This window comes from Heterocephalus glaber, unplaced genomic scaffold (genome assembly GCF_053883595.1).
Source record: "Heterocephalus glaber isolate CG9 unplaced genomic scaffold, H.glaber_assembly_v1.0 deba00000071, whole genome shotgun sequence".
In the NCBI taxonomy this organism is placed as follows: domain Eukaryota; kingdom Metazoa; phylum Chordata; class Mammalia; order Rodentia; family Bathyergidae; genus Heterocephalus; species Heterocephalus glaber.
Window position 1 is genome coordinate 12,240,848 of NW_028258137.1, and position 21,455 is coordinate 12,262,302.

Here is a 21,455-nt window from a genome sequence, read left to right on the forward strand (position 1 = left end):
CCTGGGCAACTTAGCAAGATTCTATCTCAGAAACCACAAAGGACTAATGATGTAGCTCAGTAGCAGAGTCCTTAGTATGTATGAGGCCCCAGGTTTGATCCCCAGTACTGCAAAAAAGGAAAGAAAGAAAAGGTTAGACCAAAGTCTTTGTAGTTAAACATGTAAGGAAAGAGGTGTTTTAGCCCTGCATGTGGCACACACTTGTAATCCCAGCACCCTTGGAGACTGAAACTGGAGGATCATAAGTTTGAACCCAGCATGGGTAACTTAGTGAGACCCTGTCTTTTTTTTTTCTTTTGGTACTGGAGATTGAACTCATGTCCTTGCGCTTGTGCAGCAGGCAGCAAAACCACTGAGCTAAATCAACGGCCCCAGGTTTTTGTTTTTGTTTTGGTATTGGGGATCGAACTCGGGTCCTTGCGCTTGTGAGGCAGGCGGTGGAACCACTGAGCTAAATCCCCAGCCCAGTGAGACCCTGTCTTAAAGCAAAAAATAAGAAGAGTTGGGGATGTAGCTCAATACATCTGAATACTGGAAGGAGGGGATATTTCAGTGTAGCAGGCATTTCCTTAAAGGAACTGAGATAGTCCATCCAGTGAGATAGTATACCTCTTCTCATGGCCCACAGCCAGCCTGCATTCCACTGGGGTTAATAGCACACTACCGAGTGGTCTCTGGATTCCAGTGCCGCAATATAAAAATGACTGCACAGTCTTGGGGAGCTCAAGGGGAAAAAAGCTGAAGCAGGTTGGAGGGTGAAGCAGAAAAGGTTAATCGTGAGAGTGTCCTGCAACAAAACCCTGAAAGAGGTAATGGAGCGCACTACATGAGATCTGAAGGAGAGCACTTCCAGCCGAGGGAGCTGTGTGTCACTGGAGTGCCAGGAGGCCTGTGTCATGCCCACTACTCACTATGGCTCATCACAGATTTCCTTTCTCATCATCTTTCAGGTGCAGATGAAGGATTTTCGGTTCTCTTACAAGTTCAAAATGGCCTGTAAGGAGGATGTGTTGAAACTTTGCCCCAACATAAAAAAGAAGTATGTAGCTTTTAACTGACCTATTCTCTTTCCCCCAAGTCCCTCTTAGCCCTGTCTGAATGCCTCCATCTGTGCAGCCACTGCCTTCCAGGTCTTCACTGCTTCTAGGAGATGCCAGTGTGGCAGTCTCATGTGCTCAGCCCGTAGGCTACAGGAACAGACTCAGTCTTTCCAGGCTCAGCTACCCAACTGCGAATGCAGAGGGATTCTGTGTACTTAGAGAAGCAGTTGCACTGTGAATGCAGGTGACTGGCTTCCTCCGACCTCATCGCATGCTCTCGTCTCACTGAATTAGATATCTAGTGGCCTCACTGCATTAGATATGTAGTGAAGAACCAGAACCTTGGTACACTAAAGAATTAGGTCTTGGGGAGGAGACTGAGGAGCTTGACAGCATGGCTGCCCAAGTGCTTCCATGGTGCTCTTTGAAAGGGCACATTTCCCCTCATAAACCAGGCTCCCATGTTGCCCAGGTTTCTGGACCTCTCAGGAATGAGTTCCACAGTATGTCAAAGGCACAGCCCCAGAGCTGAGAGGAGCATCCTCTGTGGGCGGGTGTTTCTGCCAAACAAGTGTTGAGCTGTCCTTATATACATCTGGCCTTTGCTCCACCAGGAACATAACCAACATTCAGGGTGCTGCCTGACTTCCCTGACATACGACAGGCCCTTTATCCTCAGTGGTATGTTCCACAGCCCCCAACAGGTGACTGAAGCTACAGATCGCACCAGACCCTATATATGCCAGGTTTTCCCTATACCTGTATACCTGTTATAAAGTAGATGTAGTAGGAGGTTAATAAGATACCAAAAAGAAGGTATAGTCTTATTAGGAAATTAGCTGAGTGGTAGATTAGCAAATGAAAATATATTCTTTTAAGATCATGATACATAGGGCCGGGGATTTAGCTCAGTGGTTCCGGCACCTGCCTCACAAGTGCAAGGTCCTGAGTTCGATCCCCGGTACCAAAAAAAAAAAAAAAAAAAAAAAAGATCATGATACACAATGTATTTACCATAGTTATTCTCTTAATTGTTTTTGTTATGAAAAATTATTTTTTCATAGAATGGCTTTTATATTTTCTTTATTAATATCTATTTGTAATACATGAAAATGAAAATAATTTTTTAAAAGAATATAAAATAGCTGGGAATGGTAGCATACATCTATAATTCCAGCACTCTGGGAAGCTGAGGACTTAGCAAGACCCTGTCTCAGAATTTAAAAAATATAAGAAATGGCTTGGGATGTTACTCATTGCAAAGGTCCTGGGTTTAATCCCTAGTACTGTAATAATAAAACCATAACAATAATAATACATTAGGCCAATGAAAACAATATACTGTAATAAAAGTTACATGAATGTGATCTCTTCTTCCTCTTATTCTGTCTCTCAGTATCTTATTGCAATCACTGTATGTTGTAGGAATTTCTGCATATAATTTTTCCTTAAGTCCAGAACTTGCACCTTTTAACTTAAAGGACATACTTTACAGCTTTTCTTTGGCACATCTAAATTGCCAGTGTCACTACTCTTGTGCCCTGGGGTGATTGTTATATAAAATAAGGGGAGACTGCTGTACAGTCAAAGTACTGCTTTTAGCACCTTGAAAAAAAGAGTGCGGCTTACAGGAAAGATGTTGGAAACATGATAGAGTGAATTCCGAGTCCCGGTGTGGTCCCTGCCCCACCCAGCCCATCTCTCGGGCCCTCTGCCTCGTGTGGCTCAGGCCAGTCTCACACCTTCTTCACTTGGCAGGGTGGATGTGGTCATCTGCCTGAGCACCACCGTGCGCAACGATACTCTGCAGGAAGCCAAGGAGCACAGAGTGTCCCTGAAGTGCCGAAAGCAGCTCCGCGTGGAGGAGCTGGAGATGGTAATGGTCCCTAGAACCCAGTGGGGCTGGGGAGGGGCTAGGCCAGCTGAGAGACGTTAGCAGCTGCTGTGATGGATGAGATGCAGAGTCATGTGCTGAAATTCTACCATGTGACAGTTAGCTTCCATTTTCACTGTTTTGCTTTGATTTTGAATAAGGCATTTTTTTGTACACTGGTTGTGTTAGTCCAAGCCTGTAATCCCAGAACTTGGGAGGCTGAGGCAGGAGCATTGCACTAAGTGTGCACGGGGAATGTACACACAGTTGCACAGTTTAGACTACATAGTGAGATCTCACTAAAAAAAAATTTTTTTTTTTAACCACACACACCTAGAAGTCTAGGAATAAGACAGACTCTTAAGTATGTGATGCAATCATTGGATGAACATGTCCTCAAGGATTGAGGGTCTTTTCCTCTCCACTCTGGTGGTGGTAGCATCGGCTTCACCCTAAGGCTGGTTTCCCTCACTGTTCTATGATGGCTGCCTGCAACAGCTGGACTGTCTACTTACTCTGCTGTTTGTCTTCAGCAAGAAAAGGAAGACAAGACAGAGAACCCTTCCTTATGGTGAAATGAAGCTCCTTCCCTTCAGTTTGGTTGCGGCAGCTTGGGATCTATGCCCATTCCCTAACTAGCAGCAGTCCCCGGGGGCACACCATGGACTAAGGAGCCACAGCTCTCTAAGCAGATGGGTCTGGGGGCGTCCTCCACCTTGTGCACAAGAAGAGAAGCTGCTTGCTTCCCTTTTGAGGTCATCCCCAAACTGCTAAAAATATTTTTTTGATATATTTTATTTTATTTCATCCCTCCCCTCCCTAAGAAATATTTTTAATATGTTTTGTGCTGTGGACCATATTGTTCATTTCAGTCTAAGAAAAAACTAGTAACGGAGACCAAACACTATTAATGTCCGAGAAGTTACCACATGTTAACATACACTCCAGTGATTGAATGATGACTCTGTTTTGATAAAACAAGAAAGGTAAAACCCCGCATTGACATAAAGCTTTTAACTTTTGGAAGTGATTTTCATGCAATGCTATTTTCTCTGTCAGCACTCCTCTGAAGGACAGGCCATGACATTTCAGAGTAGACATGTATTTCATTCTGCAGAGAAAGCTCCCAGCCATGTAGCTGTTTGGCAGGATTGGGAATAAATCCCAGTTCTCCTGGTACATGGCCATGCTGCTGCCACTTGTAAGAGATGTGGTCACTAGACAAGGCCCAGTCAGCAAATAGGTCTGCAGGATATTTGACATCTCTGGCCTGAAATAAGCCCACCTATCTGTGCTGCCTTTCTCATGCAGACAGAGGACATCCGTCTGGAGCCAGATCTCTATGAAGCCTGCAAGAGTGACATCCGGAACCACTGTTCCACTGTGCAGTATGGCAATGCTCAGGTGACTTTTCACTTTAATTTTTTAATTGCAGAGGTCATGTGGAAATATCATTGTAATAACTAATTCTTTGCTGGCGGGAGGAGACCTGTCACATCCTATTCAGCCTCATGCCACACCAGGGTACTCTTCCGAGAGTTCCTCCCCATACTTACTCCTCTTTGTCTCCTTTTCATTTTCTTCCCTCCTTCCAGTTACTTTGTCCTGCCCTACCCTGTCTCCCTTATAAATTCCTAGTGATCCTTCAAGTGCCTTCTCTATATAGCTTTCCAAGACTCTGTACCTCCAGAATTACCCTGTGTTCCCATTGCACCCAAAGAACTGCCAGCAACACCCCCAGCCCTTTTTATTTTGAGATAGGTCTTGAACCTGGGGGTCTCCTACCTCAGCCTCTGGAGTAGTTGAGATTACAGACTACTATACCCAGTGTGCACACCAAAGTTTTTAATTAGATCCTACATAAGGATCATCTAGGAGTTTTTTTGGTTGTGTTCTGCAGTACTAGGGATTGAACCCAGGTCCCACATTGAGCTACATCCCCAGTTCTTTTTTTTTGAAACAGAGTCTTGCTATGTAGTCCCGGCCGCCCTTGAACTTGCATTGATCCTTCTATCTCAGCCTCCTAGGTGCTGGAATTACAGGTGTGCGCCACCATGCCTAACTTCAAACAAATGGGTTTTTTTTTTTTGGTACCAGGGATCGAACTCAGGTCTTTGCGCTTGCGCAGCAGACAGCGAAACCACTGAGCTAAATCCCCGGCCAGACAAGTGGTTTTTTAAAAATGTTTTCCCATTACTCAGCTTCTCTTAGTTAAGGGCATTGCCATGGTATTATTTTAGCCTCTAAGATAATCCTTTTATTATCTTGTATCTACCATTGGGGATGCAAAGTCTGAGCCAGTCTGATTCTCATTTGTTTGTAATCTGTTTCTGATAAGTTTGTGTTTTGTAGGGTTTGGTTTTGTCTGGTTTGGTTTTTGTGATACTAAGGTTTGAACCTATACTAGGCAAGTGCTCTACCACTGAGCTATATCCTCATCCCTTTTTTAAATTTTATTTTGAGACAGGGTCTCACTAAATTGCTTAGGCTGGGCTTGAACTTGGCACTGGGATTACAGGCCTGTATGACCATGCCCAGTATGTTTTCTGTTTTTAATGCTGTATAACTTCAGTGAGATATGATTAGGTACACTTTTCTGTTTTCTTTGTCCAGATTGGGTCTTTTGATATCAGAATTCGTTTCTTTTAGTTCTGGGATATTCTTGGTCATTATTCTTTTAGATAATTCTTTCATAGCAAGGGTGTGGTGGTACATTTCTGTAATCCTAGCTACTCAGCAAGCTGAGGTAGGAAGATCACAAGTTCAAGGGGAACGTGGACAGTTTAACAAGACTCTGTCTCGATTTTTTTTTAAAAATGGGCTTGGGCTAGGTATGGTGGCCCATGCCTATAATCTCAGTACTTGAGAGGTTGAGGCAGGAGGATCGCCATGAGTTCAAGACCAGCCTGAATTGTATAGCCAGACCCTGTCTCAAAAAGGTGGGGAGAGGGCTGGGGATTTAGTTCAGTGGTTCCGCTGGCTGCCTCGCAAGCACAAGGACCAGAGTTCGATCCCCAGTACCAAAAAAAAAGGGGGGATGGCCTAGAATGTATCTAAATGATATAGCACTTGCTTCCTTGTGTGAGACGCCAGTACCACCAAAAAAAATTGCCTCTTCCTTCCTTCTGAATTCCTATAAAGAATTGGAGCATCTTGTGTCTGTCTTCCATCTCACTTTAACTTTTTCTTATATGCCTTCTGATCTTTATTACTTTGTATAACTACCCGTTCTTTTTTTAACTACCTATTCTTGATTCTTATTTACCATTTCTTTCTGTGTTGTTCTGAGGATATTAAAGATATTTTTGAATTACCGTTTTGCTTGCTCTGTTACCTTTTCCCTCAGCTGTGAGTCCTTGATTTATCTGTCATCTTTTCTTAAGGTATTAGTCTGCCTTTGCTAGTTGCTGATTCCTGGTTGTCCCTTGAGGATTTGAGAGAAGGCTCATGACTGCCCTGGATGCTATAGCTTCCCCTCTGCTTTCCTTATTGGTGTTTTTGTTACGCCTAAGGCTTAGTGTAGAGAAGGGAAGCTTTCAGGATATACTTAATTATCTCAAAATCTCTCCCATGACACTTTTGCTTTTATGTCATCACTCATCTTTTCTGTCATAGTTATTTGTAGCTTGCCCTGTGGGATTGTATTTGTCAAGGCCAAAGATTGGGTCTAATACATACGTAGCATCTACCAGTACCTTCTCATGTGGTGTACAGTGAGTTGAGTTGAACCCCCCAGCTCAGGCCTCCTGTTGAGTCAGAGTTGTTGCTGCAGCACATGTAAGGGAGCCTCATGTGTTCTCCAAGGAATCTTGAGCAGGAATGGTTCTAGAAGGCAGAAGAAACCAGGACATCAGAGTGGGTTCCCTTCCTTTTAGACCCCAGTACAACCTGCTAGTCAGCCTGAAGTTTTACACTGTTTGGTTTGGTACAGGCCTTAAGGTTGGAAATCTGCAAGTGTAATTCTCTTCACTGAGGAAGTCTTGATTCCTGTTTCTGGGAACTACAAACAAGGTGTTTGGGTAGGAAAATAGGGCCATGCATTAAGAACTGAATGCCCTGACACACCTCCACTTGACTATAACTTTTTTTTTTTTTTTTTTTTAACTGGGGATTGTACTTGAGACCTTGTGCTTACAAGGCAGGCGCTGGAACCACTGAGCTAAATCCTCGGCCTTGACTATAACTCTTTATGTCATAGATTATTGAATGTCTAAAAGAAAACAAGAAGCAACTGAGTACCCGCTGTCACCAGAAAGTATTTAAGCTGCAGGAGACAGAGATGATGGACCCGGAACTGGACTATACACTCATGCGAGTGTGCAAGCAGATGATAAAGGTAAGAGCCAAGTGCAGTGTACGTGAAAATGATAGTGTAAACTTCTTTGCATGGTGACCTCTTAAAGATGGGGTTCCTAGGCAGCTGCCTCTCCCAGCACCTTGCAGGTTCCTGGGCCTCACCCAAGATCCACTGAATCAGAAGCTCTGGCCATGGAGCTGGCCATCTGTCCACAGCCCTCCCAGTGAGATGATGCTGCCTCAAGTTGAAAATCCAGAGCTGAGTCATGAGTAAATAGATGTGCCGTACATACGTGACTGGTTTTGAGGGTGGTTGAGGATAGGTGTACTGATAAAGCCACCATCCAGTGTCCTGATCAGATCATCTCACACCCTCAAAAGATTTGTTTTGTTTTGCTTTGTTTTTTGAGAAAGGGTCTCACTATGTAGTTCACACTGGCCTTGAACTCATGGCAGTCCTCCTGCCTTGGCCTCCCCAGTACTAGGATTACAGGGTGCAGTACCACCATACCCAGCTATGATTTTTCTGTTCTGAGGTTCTGTTGCTTTATTTCTCCAGTGAATATTCCTTAATATCAGAAGTTCCTTGATCTGTCCACATATACTAAGAAAGAAACCTTAAGAAAACCAACATTTTATTTGTTTTTCTTTTTTTTTTTTGAGACCAGAAAAAAACCTTTGCTATTTCATGTAGGCCTTGAGAACACACTGTGTAGTCCAGGTTGGCCTCAAACTCACAGCAGTCCTTCTCCCTCACTCAGCCTCCCAAGTGCTGGGATTACAGGAATGTGCCACCATGCCTGGCTATCCTTTTCTAAAAAACAATTTCATAGATAATTTGAGCCTCACAAGTGTAAGCCAGGCATGATGGATGGCACATGCCTATAATTCCAGTACCGAAGAGGCTGAGGCAGGAGGATCAAGAGTTTGGAGTCAGCCTGGGCTGCATAGCAAGTTTGACGCCAGCCTGAAGTACATAGTGAAACCGTACCTCAAACATCCCCCAGAAAGCATAAGTCTCTTTACCTAGGCCTAGCACAGTTGAATCCTGAAAATATGGAAATGCGAGGCTCTGGTTTGAGAGAGCGTTATAAGATTTTATAAAAATCAGTCTAAGGGCAGGGGATTTAGCTCAGTGGTTCCGGTGCCTGCCTCCCAAGCACAAGGTCCCGAGTTTGATCCCTGGTACAAAAAAAAAATCAGTCTACACAGGGCTGGTGATATAGCTCAGTGGTGCTGTCTTGAGTTCAATCCCTGGTACCAAAAAAAAAAAAAATCAGTCTATAATCCATACGCTTGCATTAAGTCAATAGATTATAATCACACATGCTTTAGGAAGAGAGGCTTGATGCTAAAGTGCCCCAACTAGAGTTTATCAGACATTGTGACACTAAAGACCTTTAGATTAAATAAGCAGAAACAGAGTTTAGTACTAGTCCAAAACTGCGCTCTGACATACAGGACAATAGTAAATGTAGAGGACAGCCCCACAGTGTTGGTAGGACTGTAGCCCTTATATTTAAGATGAACCAGCCCAGCATGGTGGTGCACGCCTGAAATCGTAGCACTTGTGAAGCTGAGGCAGGAGGATCATTGTGAGTTTGAGGCCAACCTGGGCTATATAACCTGTCTCTAAATCAATCAGTCAATCAATCAATCCCAGAGGTGGCCTTACCCCACATCCTTGTTTGCATTGGTTGGTGGGCAGGTCCTACATTTTTTCTGCTGAGACTGAGTAGGTAGCAGTTTAAAGGCTTGATGGCCACCGAGGACAGTGTTATATTCATACTCAAACAGTTAAGTTCTTGAGATGGCTTGCATTTTAACATAGCCATGGCCATAGGGGTCAATTCCATGCAAATTAGTTACCAGAAAGGTAATGGAGAGAAATTGACAAGCATAGAAGAGAGTGAGTACAGAAAGGGAACTCGGGGCTGGGTGCTTACTCCGACCTGGCTATGCACTTGTCCCGGCGATGCCTTCGTGCTGCTGCTTTTGTGAGCTCTCAGAGAGATGTAACAGTGATTGTAAGGGAGTTAGTGTCCAGGTGTGGATAGCTGATTTCGTAAAACCTTGTTTCTTTGCAGAGGTTCTGCCCAGAAGCAGATTCTAAAACCATGTTACAGTGCTTGAAGCAAAATAAAAACAGTGAATTGATGGATCCCAAGTGCAAACAGATGATAACCAAGCGCCAAATCACCCAGAACACAGGTACGTCTTGGCTCAGCTCTCCCAGGTCCCATTGGATATAACTAAGGGAAACAAGAGTAGGCACACAGTTACCCAGTTCAACCAGATGCTTTGCTGCTGGCAGACTCAGGAGAAGACTGGGTGTAACGGTGTGCCTTTCTCCTCTAGTGAAGAGCATCCAGGAAAACAGAGTGAGGGACAGGGGAAAGGAGAGGCTGAAAGTCTGGAGACTGCCCTTAACATACAGAAGGGCCGAGCGTGGTGGTGCAGGCCTGTAATCCTAGCATTTGGGAGGCCCAGGCAGGAGGATCGCCATGAGTTCGAGGCCAGCCTGGGCTACATGGTGAGACCCTGTCTCGGAAAACCAAAAATAAAATAAAAGAACATCCAAAGGAATCAGTGCTAGAACTTCTTGGAAAGAAAAGTGTAGATTTAATACAGCTTCATGAACATGGCAGGTGATACAGGTGATCTGGTTTAGAACAGAGAAATTTGAGCACTGGGCTGCAAGACCTTATAGGTTGATGGGCAAACCATGTTAGATATTTTTTTCTTGGCGTTTTCAAAAATAGCTATCATGGGCAAGGCTGCTCATATCTCCTTGACATTTTTAATAAAGGACCAGAAAATCCTACAAAGTAGAATGTCTGGGGACCTATAGTACTTTTGAACTAAATCACATTGCTCATTAACAACAGCCAAGCAAGAGTTCCGTAGATGTTTACTGAATGAACAAATTAGTGCTTATAGTCTGGGCCATTGATGTGCATTGCCATGTAGTTGTGGTTATTGTCCCCTTTTGGAAGGTGGATTTCTAAAATTTGTGAAAATGTCTCCAATGTAATATTTTGTGTATTTACACTTTCTGCTTTAGATTACCGCTTAAACCCTGTGCTGAGGAAAGCCTGTAAAGCTGACATTCCAAAATTCTGTCATGGCATCCTGACCAAGGCCAAGGACGATTCAGAGCTAGAAGGCCAAGTCATCTCTTGCCTCAAGCTGCGATATGCTGACCAGGTAACCGGCCAGGCTCCATGGCAGTGTGTAGGGAGCCGCCTCTGTCCCTGTGAGAGCTTTCTCGGTGGGAGGCCCAGCTGGCTCTTGTTTTCCCAACACCTTTGTTAGCCCTTCCCCAAGCCAGCAGCTAAGGGGTGAAGTAAAAACCTGACATTTTCTGATGGGCTGTCCCTTTGTCACATGTAGCGGCTCTCTTCAGACTGTGAGGACCAGATCCGGATTATCATCCAGGAGTCGGCACTAGATTACCGCCTCGACCCTCAGCTCCAGCTCCATTGCTCAGATGAGGTAGGAGAGCGAAACTGGTATGGCCAGAGCTGCTGGGGGAAGACTGTGTAAGAAAAGTTTTCTGCTGTACTTTGTTTCTCTTCGGCCCTGAGCTCCTGGTTAGTTGCAGGCCCATCTTTAAGGCTCTCTACTCTGAGTCCCAGGGTCTCTCTTGAACAAGGGTATTCTTTTATTCTTGCTTCCTGCATATTATTTGTTCTTCCATTTTCCTTATTCCATATCATCAACTCAGAATACCCTTAGACCAGATATAGCTTTAAGGAAGTGCTCTTCCTTGGAAATTATTTGACCTCATAGCAAGAAAAGGCATAGCTGTTCAACATGTGTCAACTTTAGGAAATCACACCAAAAGATATCTCAAAGATGCCTACCCATAAAACTGTGCAAAGAAAGTCAAGTTTGTTATCTTTGCTTCTAGGCTGTTTCAGAATGTGTGTCCTGGGCCAGGGATTTAGCTCAGTGGTGCCTCTGCCTGCCTTTCAAGTGCAAGTTCCTGAGTTCAATCCCCGGAACCAAAAAAAAAAAGAATGTGTGTGTCTGTCCAAGTTGAGAGAGGTTGACTTTGAACTCTAAATCCTAAGCATTTGCTTTTGGATTTTGCTTGGGTATCTACCTCCCTGCTGTGGAATCAGTGTGGTCTTGTTGATGACAAGTCTGGGGGCAACCTGACTCCTGTGCATTTACTAACTGCAGCTCTGTGAAGGAGCCCAGAGCCTGGGTGCCTGGATTCAGTGCAGGAGGGGGTGTGCCTCACCAGGAAGCTATTTGAGATGCGCATGTGTTTAAAGGCCCAAGTTTCTGTCTGTAAGCAGCAACCGCAGACACTGGTGTTCAGGATGGGCAGGACACAGCAGGCTCCTCGGCTCTGGCCCTTCCTGTGCCCAGTGGGACGGCTTTGTTTCCCTTTGTTTCCTGAGCAGATTGCCAGTCTCTGTGCTGAGGAAGCAGCAGCCCAGGAGCAGACAGGTCAAGTGGAGGAGTGTCTCAAGGTCAACCTGCTCAAGATCAAAACGGAAATGTGTAAAAAGGTAGCCAACCCTTTCCGGTTTCCCTCACTCTGTTTGTCCACTTCTGTGTGTGTGTGCGTGCGCCCTTGTGTGTGCACCCATGTTGCCCAGTCTGGCCTTGAACTCCCGGGCTCAAGTGATCCTCCTGCTTCAGCCTCCCGAGGAGCTGGGACTATAGGCCCCACACCACTGCACCTGGCTTTGCTCCCATTTTCCCCTTCTTCTTTTGATCTTATGGCGTCTACTCCTTAATAAGGAAGTTGAAAACAAGCCTTCCTGCTTCCTTTTGTTTCTTTTGTTTTTCCCTTTCTGCCATTCACTTGGGATTGAACCCAGGATCTTCATACCAAGCTATTTCCCCGGCCATTTTTTTTTTCCCCGGTTCCGGGAATCAAACTCGGGTCCTTGCACTGAACTAAATCCCCAGCCCCTCCCCAGCCACTTTTGAGACAGGATCTCACTGTGTAGCCCAGGCTGGCCTTGAGCTAACATTGCTCCTCCTGCCTCAATCTCCGGAGTGCTGGAATTACAGCCGTGTGCCACCACGCCCGCCCAGAAATTTTTGAGACCAGGTCTCACTAAGGCACTAAATTGCCCAGGCTGTGCTCAAACTTGTAGTCCTCTTGCCTCATCCTCCTCAGAATGCTAGAATTACAGACATTACAGAAATGTGCCACCAAGACTGCCCCTTCCATTGAACTATATCTCTAGCCCTTGTTTGTTTGTTTGTTTGTTTGTTTGGACAGAGTCTCACTATGTAATTCAGGCTGACCTTGAACTCACCATATAGTCCAGGCTGGCCTCAAACTCATAGTGATCCTCCTGCCTCAGCCTCCCAAGTGCTGGGGACCCCTTTTTACTTTTTATTTTGAGACTGGGTCCTACTAAGTTGTTACAATGCCCAAGCTGTGCTCAAACTTGCTATCTTACCTCAGCTTCCCGAGCTATGGGCGTGTGCCACCATGCCTGGCCCTGATCAGCATTCCATATTGTTCCTTCTTCCAAACCTTAAGCTGGTCCTTCACCATTAATCTTTTTAAACATTTGTTCAGATGTACTAATGATTGATGACCGTGACTAGGCCATCCAGTAAGTGTTGCACATTCATGAAAACCAATGGAAGTAAAGATATAGTTCATTTCAGAAATACCACATAAAAACAAATTTATCAAAATATGCCTTCTAACCTACATTATCTTGCAGTGTTGAAAATAAAATATCTGACCTTTATAAAAAAAAGCTTAACCTTGTTTAAAAGAGTTTCATTGTTCAGAACATCTTTAAATTTGAATAATTCCTCTTGCAATATAAGTTATGTTCTGTGCATCCTCTTTTTCTTTTTGAGGATATATGACCTAGTAATCTGATTTTCAAATTTCATATTTTTTTAGATTTCTTAAAGTTACAAAATAACTGTATTACACAGATAAATAATAATATTTAGGTTCTTTAAAATAATAAGACATGGCTGGGGATTTAGCTCAGTGGCACCATGCCTGCCTCATAAGCTCAAGGTCCTGATTTCGATCCCTGGTATCAAAAGCAAAATAATAAGACAACAGAATGCCAAGAATCCATCTCTGATCCTCCAGTCAAGCACAGTCCCCACCTCCCTTAGCACATGCCGGAGCCCTCAGAGTAGTTAGTGAATTAAATCGGGGACCGAAAGTCTGCATTGTGTACATCACAGCCACATGGCCCCTCTCCCAGTGTAGTGTAACCTCCGCCCTTCGCTCCTTGTCCTGTTTGTGTGCATATAGTTTTCACACGCAACAGATCTGATGATGCATTTCCTTTACAAAAGCTCTCTCCACAATGACCTTCCCTTTCAGGAAGTGTTAAACATGCTGAAGGAAAGCAAGGCAGACATCTTTGTGGACCCCGTTCTTCACACCGCGTGTGCCCTGGACATCAAACACCACTGTGCGGCCATCACCCCTGGCCGTGGGCGCCGTAAGTCTCTCTGTCCACTCAGCCCTGTCTGTGCTCTCTTGGGAGCTGCAGCGTCCCCTGGAGGCCTGGTTGCTGCTGAAACTTGGCCTTTGTGGCAGAATGAGTTTAGGAATAATCCTGCAGGTCTGAACTGATCTGGCCATAACCAGAGCTAAGGATTTGGTAAAGGGAGAGAATTGAGTGACTTACCAGGGAAGCAAAAGCTAAGTCATCACGATGGCCTTCTCCCCGCCCTTCCTTTCCCACACTGAGCTTCCTTGGTAGCTGCAAAGGCATGCACAGTAGGCAGCTTTCTGAGGTTGGTTGTTCTGCACCCAGCATGACCAGTGAACATAAGAGAGGTCTCCCCTGGCAGCTGCATCCCACCCCTCACCATATTGGATCTTGCACCAAGTTCCCAGGAATGGATTTGATCCGAGATCTCTGGTGGCTGGGGATCCTTCTCCCTGACAGATGTCTCCGCTCTGTACAGTTGCAGACTGTTCTTACCCCCTTCCTCCCACAGAGATGTCCTGCCTGATGGAGGCCCTGGAGGATAAACGGGTACGGTTACAACCCGAGTGCAAAAAGCGCCTCAATGACCGGATTGAAATGTGGAGTTATGCAGCAAAGGTAAGACCAAGAGAGTCTAACATGGCCATCTCTTCTGTGGGTTTCCTGTCTCTGAGAGACTTCTGCTTGTCCTTGCTGGGAGACGAGCAGTAGGTGTACTTTGAAAAATCAGCCAGTGAGCCTTTAAAACTTCCTGGCTAGGAGTGGGTATTTAGCTCAGTGGTAAGACACATCACACCCATGGGAAAAGAGAGAAATCCAAGAGTCTTTAGGCTTACTTGTATACTTTTACACAGGCTTTGGGAGACCAAGTACATACCAGCACCAAGGAAAACCAGCACGCAGCTGGCTGGGTCAGGGAGAAGGATGAGATGCAGAGGGGCTTCAGGATGTATGGAGCGCAGGCAGACAGGGCTGGGGAGGGTCCCCTACACACATTCGCCTCCTGTGTATGTTGCTCTGTAGTTTACAAAACACTTCGGTGGCACTTCGGATCCCGGTGATGATTATTACCTTACTTTACAGTGGAAGAAACTGACTTTAGAGATTATGACTTGCCCTAGGTCCCTTGGGTTTCGAGATCCATGCTTCTGTATTGACTCACACTGGGGGAGACATCCCAGTGACCTTCGGTCAAGACAGTGACCTTGGCCAGGTCTGTCACTCATCTACTCAAGGTCAAGAGTTAACAAACCAGGCACAGTGGGATGTGCTTCCAGTCCCAGCTACTGGGGTGGTTGAGGCAAGAGGATCCCCTGAGCCCAGGTGTTCGGGACCAGCCCAGCCAGCATAGCAAGACTGTCCAAAACAAAAAGATGAAGGGTAACAAGGCAGGGGAAGAAACCAGAGAAAGTCTTCATACCTAGATGGAAGGGAAATGTCACAGGATCACACTCTTTCTTCCAAGGGAAAACTGTGCCCCAGGAAGCAGCAGGCCAACACTGACTGCACTGTCCCTTCTTCCCACACTGGTTTCTGCTTCTTTGCCCTTCTTCCTGTAGCCAGAGTGACTCCGTGTGTGTTTTGTTTTGTGTTGGAAGTGTGGGTGCTCAAACCTCATTAATCCCACTTCTGCCTGCTCTGTCCTGTGTACGTTGGGGTGAACATAGGAGCAGCCCGGGTGTCTGGGCCAGACCCTTCCCTCACGTCCAGACTGAGACTTCAGAGATCAGCTTTTCTTGTACCCTCCGAACCTTTTGGTCCTGGTTCCTCTGTAGTAAGCTGCACAGAGTTCCACTGGAGAAAGTATCGGAACAAGGTGAAAAGTGACCAAAACATAAACGTGCACAAGTGCTATGGGATGAAGTCTGAGCTAGGGGTACAGCGCATCCAGGCCACGCTTGCATATTGTGATGTAATGAGCAAACCCAAGAGAGAGAACATACAACACAATCTCTACCTGTCTATTATTCCTTTTTTTTTTTTTTTTTTTTGGTACCAGGGATCGAACTCGGGCCCTTGAGCTTGCACTGCAGGCGGCGAAACCACTGAGCTAAATCCCTGGCCCTGTGTCTGTTATTCCTAATGGCAGCAAACATGGTGAAGAACATAAGTCAAACCATATGAGACCCTGTGGCCTTGTACCAGTGTTCCAACCACCACCACCACCACCACCCCCGACCCAGGCCACAGGTCTTCATCTGTGACGTGGGCATGATAAGCCTGCCCCCGGGGGCTGGGGTGAACAGGACATAAGTGGAATCGTGAGACCCCTTGCCCCTGGTGGGTGTGGTCACGTCCACAGCCCAAGGGCCATTCTTGTGTGGCCATTCAGTGATGGTCATCGTGAGGGAACTGGGGTGGCTGTGTGAGACCTGAGTGACTCCATTTTAAAATTTTGGCCCCATTTTAGAGTAAGGTGGCCTGGACATAAATTCTAGTTCCAAGAAAAACCACAAGATACACTTTGGCCACCTGCCTGTGATAATGTTCAACAGCCCCCTAACAACTAGCCTAACAACAGCTAATCAGTAGCTGCCTCAGTGTCCCAGATGCTCTTCTCAATGGCCTGCAACAGCTAATCAGTAGTTACCCCAATACCCCAGTATCCCAGATATTCTTTTCGATGACTTGAACAGCCGTTTGCAGTTCAGCACGCAAGGCCCAACCAATTAGGTTTAAACTTTCAAAACTTGCTAAATGCTAGCCAATTGTATGATTTGTGTGTGATTTGAAACCCCTCGCCTTTTTGAAACCCCGCGCCTTGCTGTAACCTCTATAAAAACCCCTGGTGTTTTAGAGCCGGGGCTCTCAACCCTGACCCGCTGCGTCGGTGTCGGATGAGAGCCCCTGCTCGAGCTTAAATAAACGACCCTCGTGTGTTTGCATCAGAATCGGCTCCTTGGTGGTCTTTGGACACCTCGCGATCTGGACACAACAGCTGTGCCTCTTTGTAGCGCATAAGACCAAGCACTGCCGCTACCCACTGTCCCCCAGAGCATCACACTGCTGTGTCTCCTTCCAGGTGGCCCCAGCAGATGGCTTCTCTGACCTTGCCATGCAAGTGATGACATCACCATCAAAGAACTACATCCTGTCTGTGATCAGTGGGAGCATCTGCATATTGTTCCTGATCGGTCTGATGTGTGGACGGATCACCAAACGAGTGACACGAGAACTCAAGGACAGGTAGAGCTGCCTTGAGCACCAAAGGAACTCCCTGCCCAGTGCCCCGTTTGTACAGCCTTCCTGTATAGTGTACCCTCTTACCTCGCCCTTCTAAGAGGTGGCACCAACACCCACGATAGAGCAGCAGCAGGTGCCCTCTGCATTGTCCCATCCAGACTTGGCCATGCCCACGGTGTCTTCTTCCTCCACCGCTGCCATCGCCATCTGTGCAGTGTCCACAGCTGGCCACTTTGGTGGTTGCCTTGTTGGCGAACTTGGGTTACCTGCCTGTAGACAAGTCTCTCTCCTACAGCAGAACTACCATTTCTTCCAGAACCAACTCACCTGACCTGCAACTCATGCTTTTGTAAAAAAACTACCAAAAAAAAGGAAAGAAATTTTTAAAGAAAGAAAAAAAAATGTATATAATAACACATCTCCTCCAGGCTTGACTTGGGCAGCAGGGTTGTTTCTTCCATGTAGCTTCGTCAGATAAAGGCAGGAACTTGAGAAGACCCATACGCCCAGTACGCAGTCACTGAGATGTCTGGCTTGTCTCCCAGCAGCATCTTCAGGCCATGCCAGGCCTGGGACTTCACTGGGTAGTGGGAAGCCACTAACCAGCCTGATTTGGGTCCTGTTTGCTTCCAGTTGTCACTGAAAATGAGCCACTGCTGATCACAGTCCCACAGCCATGGGTATTTCTGTGATCTCCTTACCACAGTGCGGTAAGGTGTTCACCTCCCTGAGCTGAGGGCAAGTGAGCTGGGGTCAGCTCAGGAGTCTGAAGTGGGACCGTCCTGCCGAGGATCTGCGGGGTGACCGGATTCAGAGTGTGCAGGCAGCAGGAGCCATCACCTTCCTCCCCAGGATGGTGTGGGACTGTCCAGCAAGGTCGCCCCAACTGAGGGGCCATTGCTTTCGAAGTTCTCTGCCACCAGGAGAGGATCCTGCGAGACAGGGTGAAAAGCGCAAGGGTCTGACCCACGTGGCTTTATTTTCCAGCTACAGTACAGACCAGAGCCAGTGGCTGGTGGAGATTTAGTGTGGTCTTGGGAGTAACTGGTGCCCCGCCTGGCCACCCCGCACGCTCCAGGCAGATCCCCAGACAGGCTCCTTTGTGCTCACATGGAGGGCATGGTGAGTGGTGGCATTAAAAGATGGAGGATTGTCTCCGTTCTTCTCTGTCCATTTGCTGCACCCTGGTGCTGCACGCACCCTGGGAGGCACTAGCTAAGTGCAGTATTTTGGTGACACCTGGACATTCTGGAATCCGAGCTTTATAGGGGCACCGTTCGTGGCCACGCTCCTTGTCCCTCCAGGGTGGAGACGACAGGTTTGGGGCACAGGAGGGGGAGCCTGGGCATCGAAGTTCAGCCTGGCCACCTTTGGTTGCGTTGTGGCAGTGGCGTGACAGTGGCTGCGCGGGAGGGCAGCATGTACAGTAGGAGATATATTTATATAATATATATTTTATTAACCTGTTAAATGTCCACAAAGTATTATAAATCATGTGCCTAAACCTGGCCCTGTAGACCCAGGCCCATCGCAGCACCTCTCCTCCTCCTAGGCCCTGGGTGCAGCCCATGAATGCCAGCACCTACCGGAGCGGCATCTGTCTTCCCTGAAGTCTGTCCCCTACAGGCTGCGTCCATTGCGGATCTGTCGACCCAGATGCTCCTCGTCTAACCTGACTGATGTACCTTTGAATACTGTGGTTTTCTTCTTTCTTTTCTTTCCTTTGTCTTTTTTGCTGCCTTTCCTAGAGGCAGTGGGTTCCAGAAGCCAGCTGTATGTCCCCAGCCTAGGGTAATGCAAGTCACCAAGAAAAGCTGCTAAGCCACCTGGTCCCTCAGGGTCCTGCTCTAGGGTCTTCCTGATTCGCAGCAGTTGTCCTGGGAGTCTTCAGTCTCATGAGACTTGAAACGCTGCAGTGTGAGCACCATGCTAGCCCGCACGCTCTACAGACTGAGCTGAGCTGGCCTGGGGGGCCCCTCCCTCTCTGGGGCTACCCATCAAGGGGCGCCAGGCACCATGGATGCAGCCAATGTTACAGCAGTGTGCTTTTCGGGATATGATTCTTGTTTCCTTGGGTGGGGAGTGTCACTCCCGGTAAAGCATCCTTGTGGTTCTGATGCGCCTCTATATTTGTATTCTTCTGAACTGACAGGAAATCCCCTTAGTAGTCTGCAGCAGATTTGAAGGTTAAATGAACTTGGTTCATGAAACATTTGTCATATTTAGAAGTAGACTAGAAAGGATAACTCTGCTGGTATCTGGAGTTGCTTGTTACAAGAAAGTATGCACCATCCTCTTGTGAGTGTTTTCCTATGACTGGAAAGGTCTTGAGCAAATTTTCCTAAATCCAGGGGATCCAGCATCATCTGCATTGGCAGCCCCATCCCACTCATCCTACACCTCATTTGGCATCACAGAGCAGGTTCTGGGCCACCTGGGTCCCTGGCCTCATAGGTCAGTCGAGGTCATAAATCAGCAGTCGGGAACTAGTCAGGAGCCGATGGTGGGGTTTGGCCTTATGCATCCCGGATAAGAATACACCTTTCAGGTAGGATTTGGGCCACAGCCAAAGCTCCAGGTACTTGCTAAAAATTACAACGGCCAGGTCACTGGCCTTGCCAGCTTATACCAGTACCTCAGAGAGTAGACTTAGTGCTCCACCTCCCTCCAAGGATCTGGAAGCCTGACACCAGGGCTGGAGGTGCTGTGTATGGCAGGGGCCGTCAGAGATCCGGACAGAATCCCATAGACAGGACTAACTGCTCCCTGTCATGGGACTCCCCCCACAGAAGGGCCCACTCCGTGAGTGATCGATCTACCATTATCTACTGTGGTGCATCCCTGGAGTTCTCTGCCATCGCTCCTGCCCCATGATAGATCTTTTGGTAAGATCTGCTGACAGCAGAGCCATACCAAAGGCTGAGGTCTGTGCCTCTGGTGCTCTGCATTCCTGGGAGACCTATGGCTGCCACTCCCAGGCCTGGTTTGTGGATCTAGCCGGGCTGTCTGAGCCAATAAGTGTGTCCTTAGAAGTAAGGGGAACTCTAGGGCAAGCGATGAGTTAGTATTTAATGAGCAGGTGTTGACAGGAACTTGCTACAGCTACCTTGGCTGCGCTGTCTCATTCTGTGCTTGCCCTCCTGGGATACAGTGAAAAACTTGGGTGGGGAGGACACTTTCCTAGAAGATACAACAGAAAGTCACTGTCAGATTTCATGTCTTCCTGTTTCCTGAGGTCAAATGAAGAAGAATCCAATGGCAAGGACATTGCCATTTGCATTTTATCAGACATATTGGGAATATTGTAGTTCAAGGCCTTTGACCTTCCCAAGAGGAGATGTACCATTGTGTACATTGTGACTTCTGGAACTGTCCATCCTTTCCACCTTCAGGCTTGTGCTACCACTTCTGTCCTAAAAATCCCCGTAAAGAGTCATTGATGACGAGAGAGCTTCCTGGGCCTCCTTTCCTGGCTGGTCTCAAGTCCTCTTAAGAAAAGGTTCCCTCCCCATTCCCGAAAACACCTTTCTCCACGTGCACCCATCTCAGTATGTGAGGCAGGTGGGGGAGGACACGCAGGCCCTTGGAAGTCAGCCCAGCGTGGCACCAGCACCCTAAATTGTGCCGTAGAACCACGAGAAGAATGTGGTTTTATGGAACATGTGCATTTCAGTATGTTTACTTGGATTTCAGCTTCTTATGAGGTGGAAACATCTCAAAGCTCAGAATGCCTCCTCAGATTCCTTGCCATGTGAGCACTCCTGAGTGATTTTTATAACATGTGGTACCGGGCACCTTAGGGGTCTGTCTCCCAGCTCACCTCTCCACCGCTTGGCTTTGGCTCCCAAGGTGTCCCAGGCCAGATCTGACACACCAGCCTCCCCTCCTTCCATTTGTCTTGGGTCTGCCACCCGTAACCACACTCCACCTTGGACCCTCCACCAGGGAGGGCCAGGATCGCATGTCAGGGCAGTCTGGTCTAAGTCAGATTCCCTTCCCTCCCAGGCCTCAGAGAACAGGTGAGTGGGCTTCAGGGTGACACATTCCCCTGAGCCATCCGTGAGACTGCTGCAGGGACACAGAAAAGGGACTGTCACCCAGGGCACAAAGATGAGGTTGATGGTGACAGCACCACAGCGGGGAGCCCTTCCCTGCCCCACTGGCCCGGGCACCTTGATCCTGCCCTGGAGAGCTCTTCACAGGCAAGGAGGAAGTGCGGACCGCTTCTTTGTGTTGCATTGGCCATTCCCCTCACATAGGCCTGGCCCCTGCATCCCAGAGCCCAGACGGCCTCCTGCCAGGTGGTAGAACAGCTCTCCAGGTTCGTCCTGGCAGGAAAATGGGCTGCATATTAGTGCCGTGTGAGATCTGGGGCCTCTTACTTGTTTTTTGGTTTTGGGGTTTTTTTTGAAAGAAAGAAAAAAAGTACAATTAAGCCTCTTTTGTAAATGGGTTTCCTTTTTATGTATAAAATCCTGGCAGTTCCTTGTTTTTACATGTTCATGCTGTGTAATTTTGAGATGTTACTGAGATTCTGAACATAATGTGCATTTTTTTCTGTACAGATGAAATGGGAGAATTTAATAAAGAGTTTGCAGGTTTGTACTTGTTAAA

General features: G+C 47.0%; 1 protein-coding gene across 2 annotated transcripts in view; it reads left to right on the top strand.

The window, feature by feature from the left end:
• The window catches only part of Glg1 (golgi glycoprotein 1), a 135,790-nt gene extending 114,335 nt beyond the window's left edge, over nucleotides 1-21,455 (top strand). The window contains exons 16-26 of one of the 2 annotated variants that reach the window (XM_004842855.3): nucleotides 951-1,039; nucleotides 2,799-2,916; nucleotides 4,225-4,317; nucleotides 7,112-7,249; nucleotides 9,297-9,420; nucleotides 10,274-10,416; nucleotides 10,603-10,704; nucleotides 11,625-11,732; nucleotides 13,544-13,664; nucleotides 14,170-14,276; nucleotides 16,681-21,455. In XM_004842855.3, the coding sequence (XP_004842912.1) occupies nucleotides 951-1,039; nucleotides 2,799-2,916; nucleotides 4,225-4,317; nucleotides 7,112-7,249; nucleotides 9,297-9,420; nucleotides 10,274-10,416; nucleotides 10,603-10,704; nucleotides 11,625-11,732; nucleotides 13,544-13,664; nucleotides 14,170-14,276; nucleotides 16,681-16,848 (1,311 nt within the window). In that variant the 3' untranslated portion in view covers nucleotides 16,849-21,455. Of the gene's footprint in view, nucleotides 1-950; nucleotides 1,040-2,798; nucleotides 2,917-4,224; nucleotides 4,318-7,111; nucleotides 7,250-9,296; nucleotides 9,421-10,273; nucleotides 10,417-10,602; nucleotides 10,705-11,624; nucleotides 11,733-13,543; nucleotides 13,665-14,169; nucleotides 14,277-15,657; nucleotides 16,550-16,680 lie in introns of those variants that run through there. The other variant, XM_013071489.3, reaches the window with a different exon arrangement.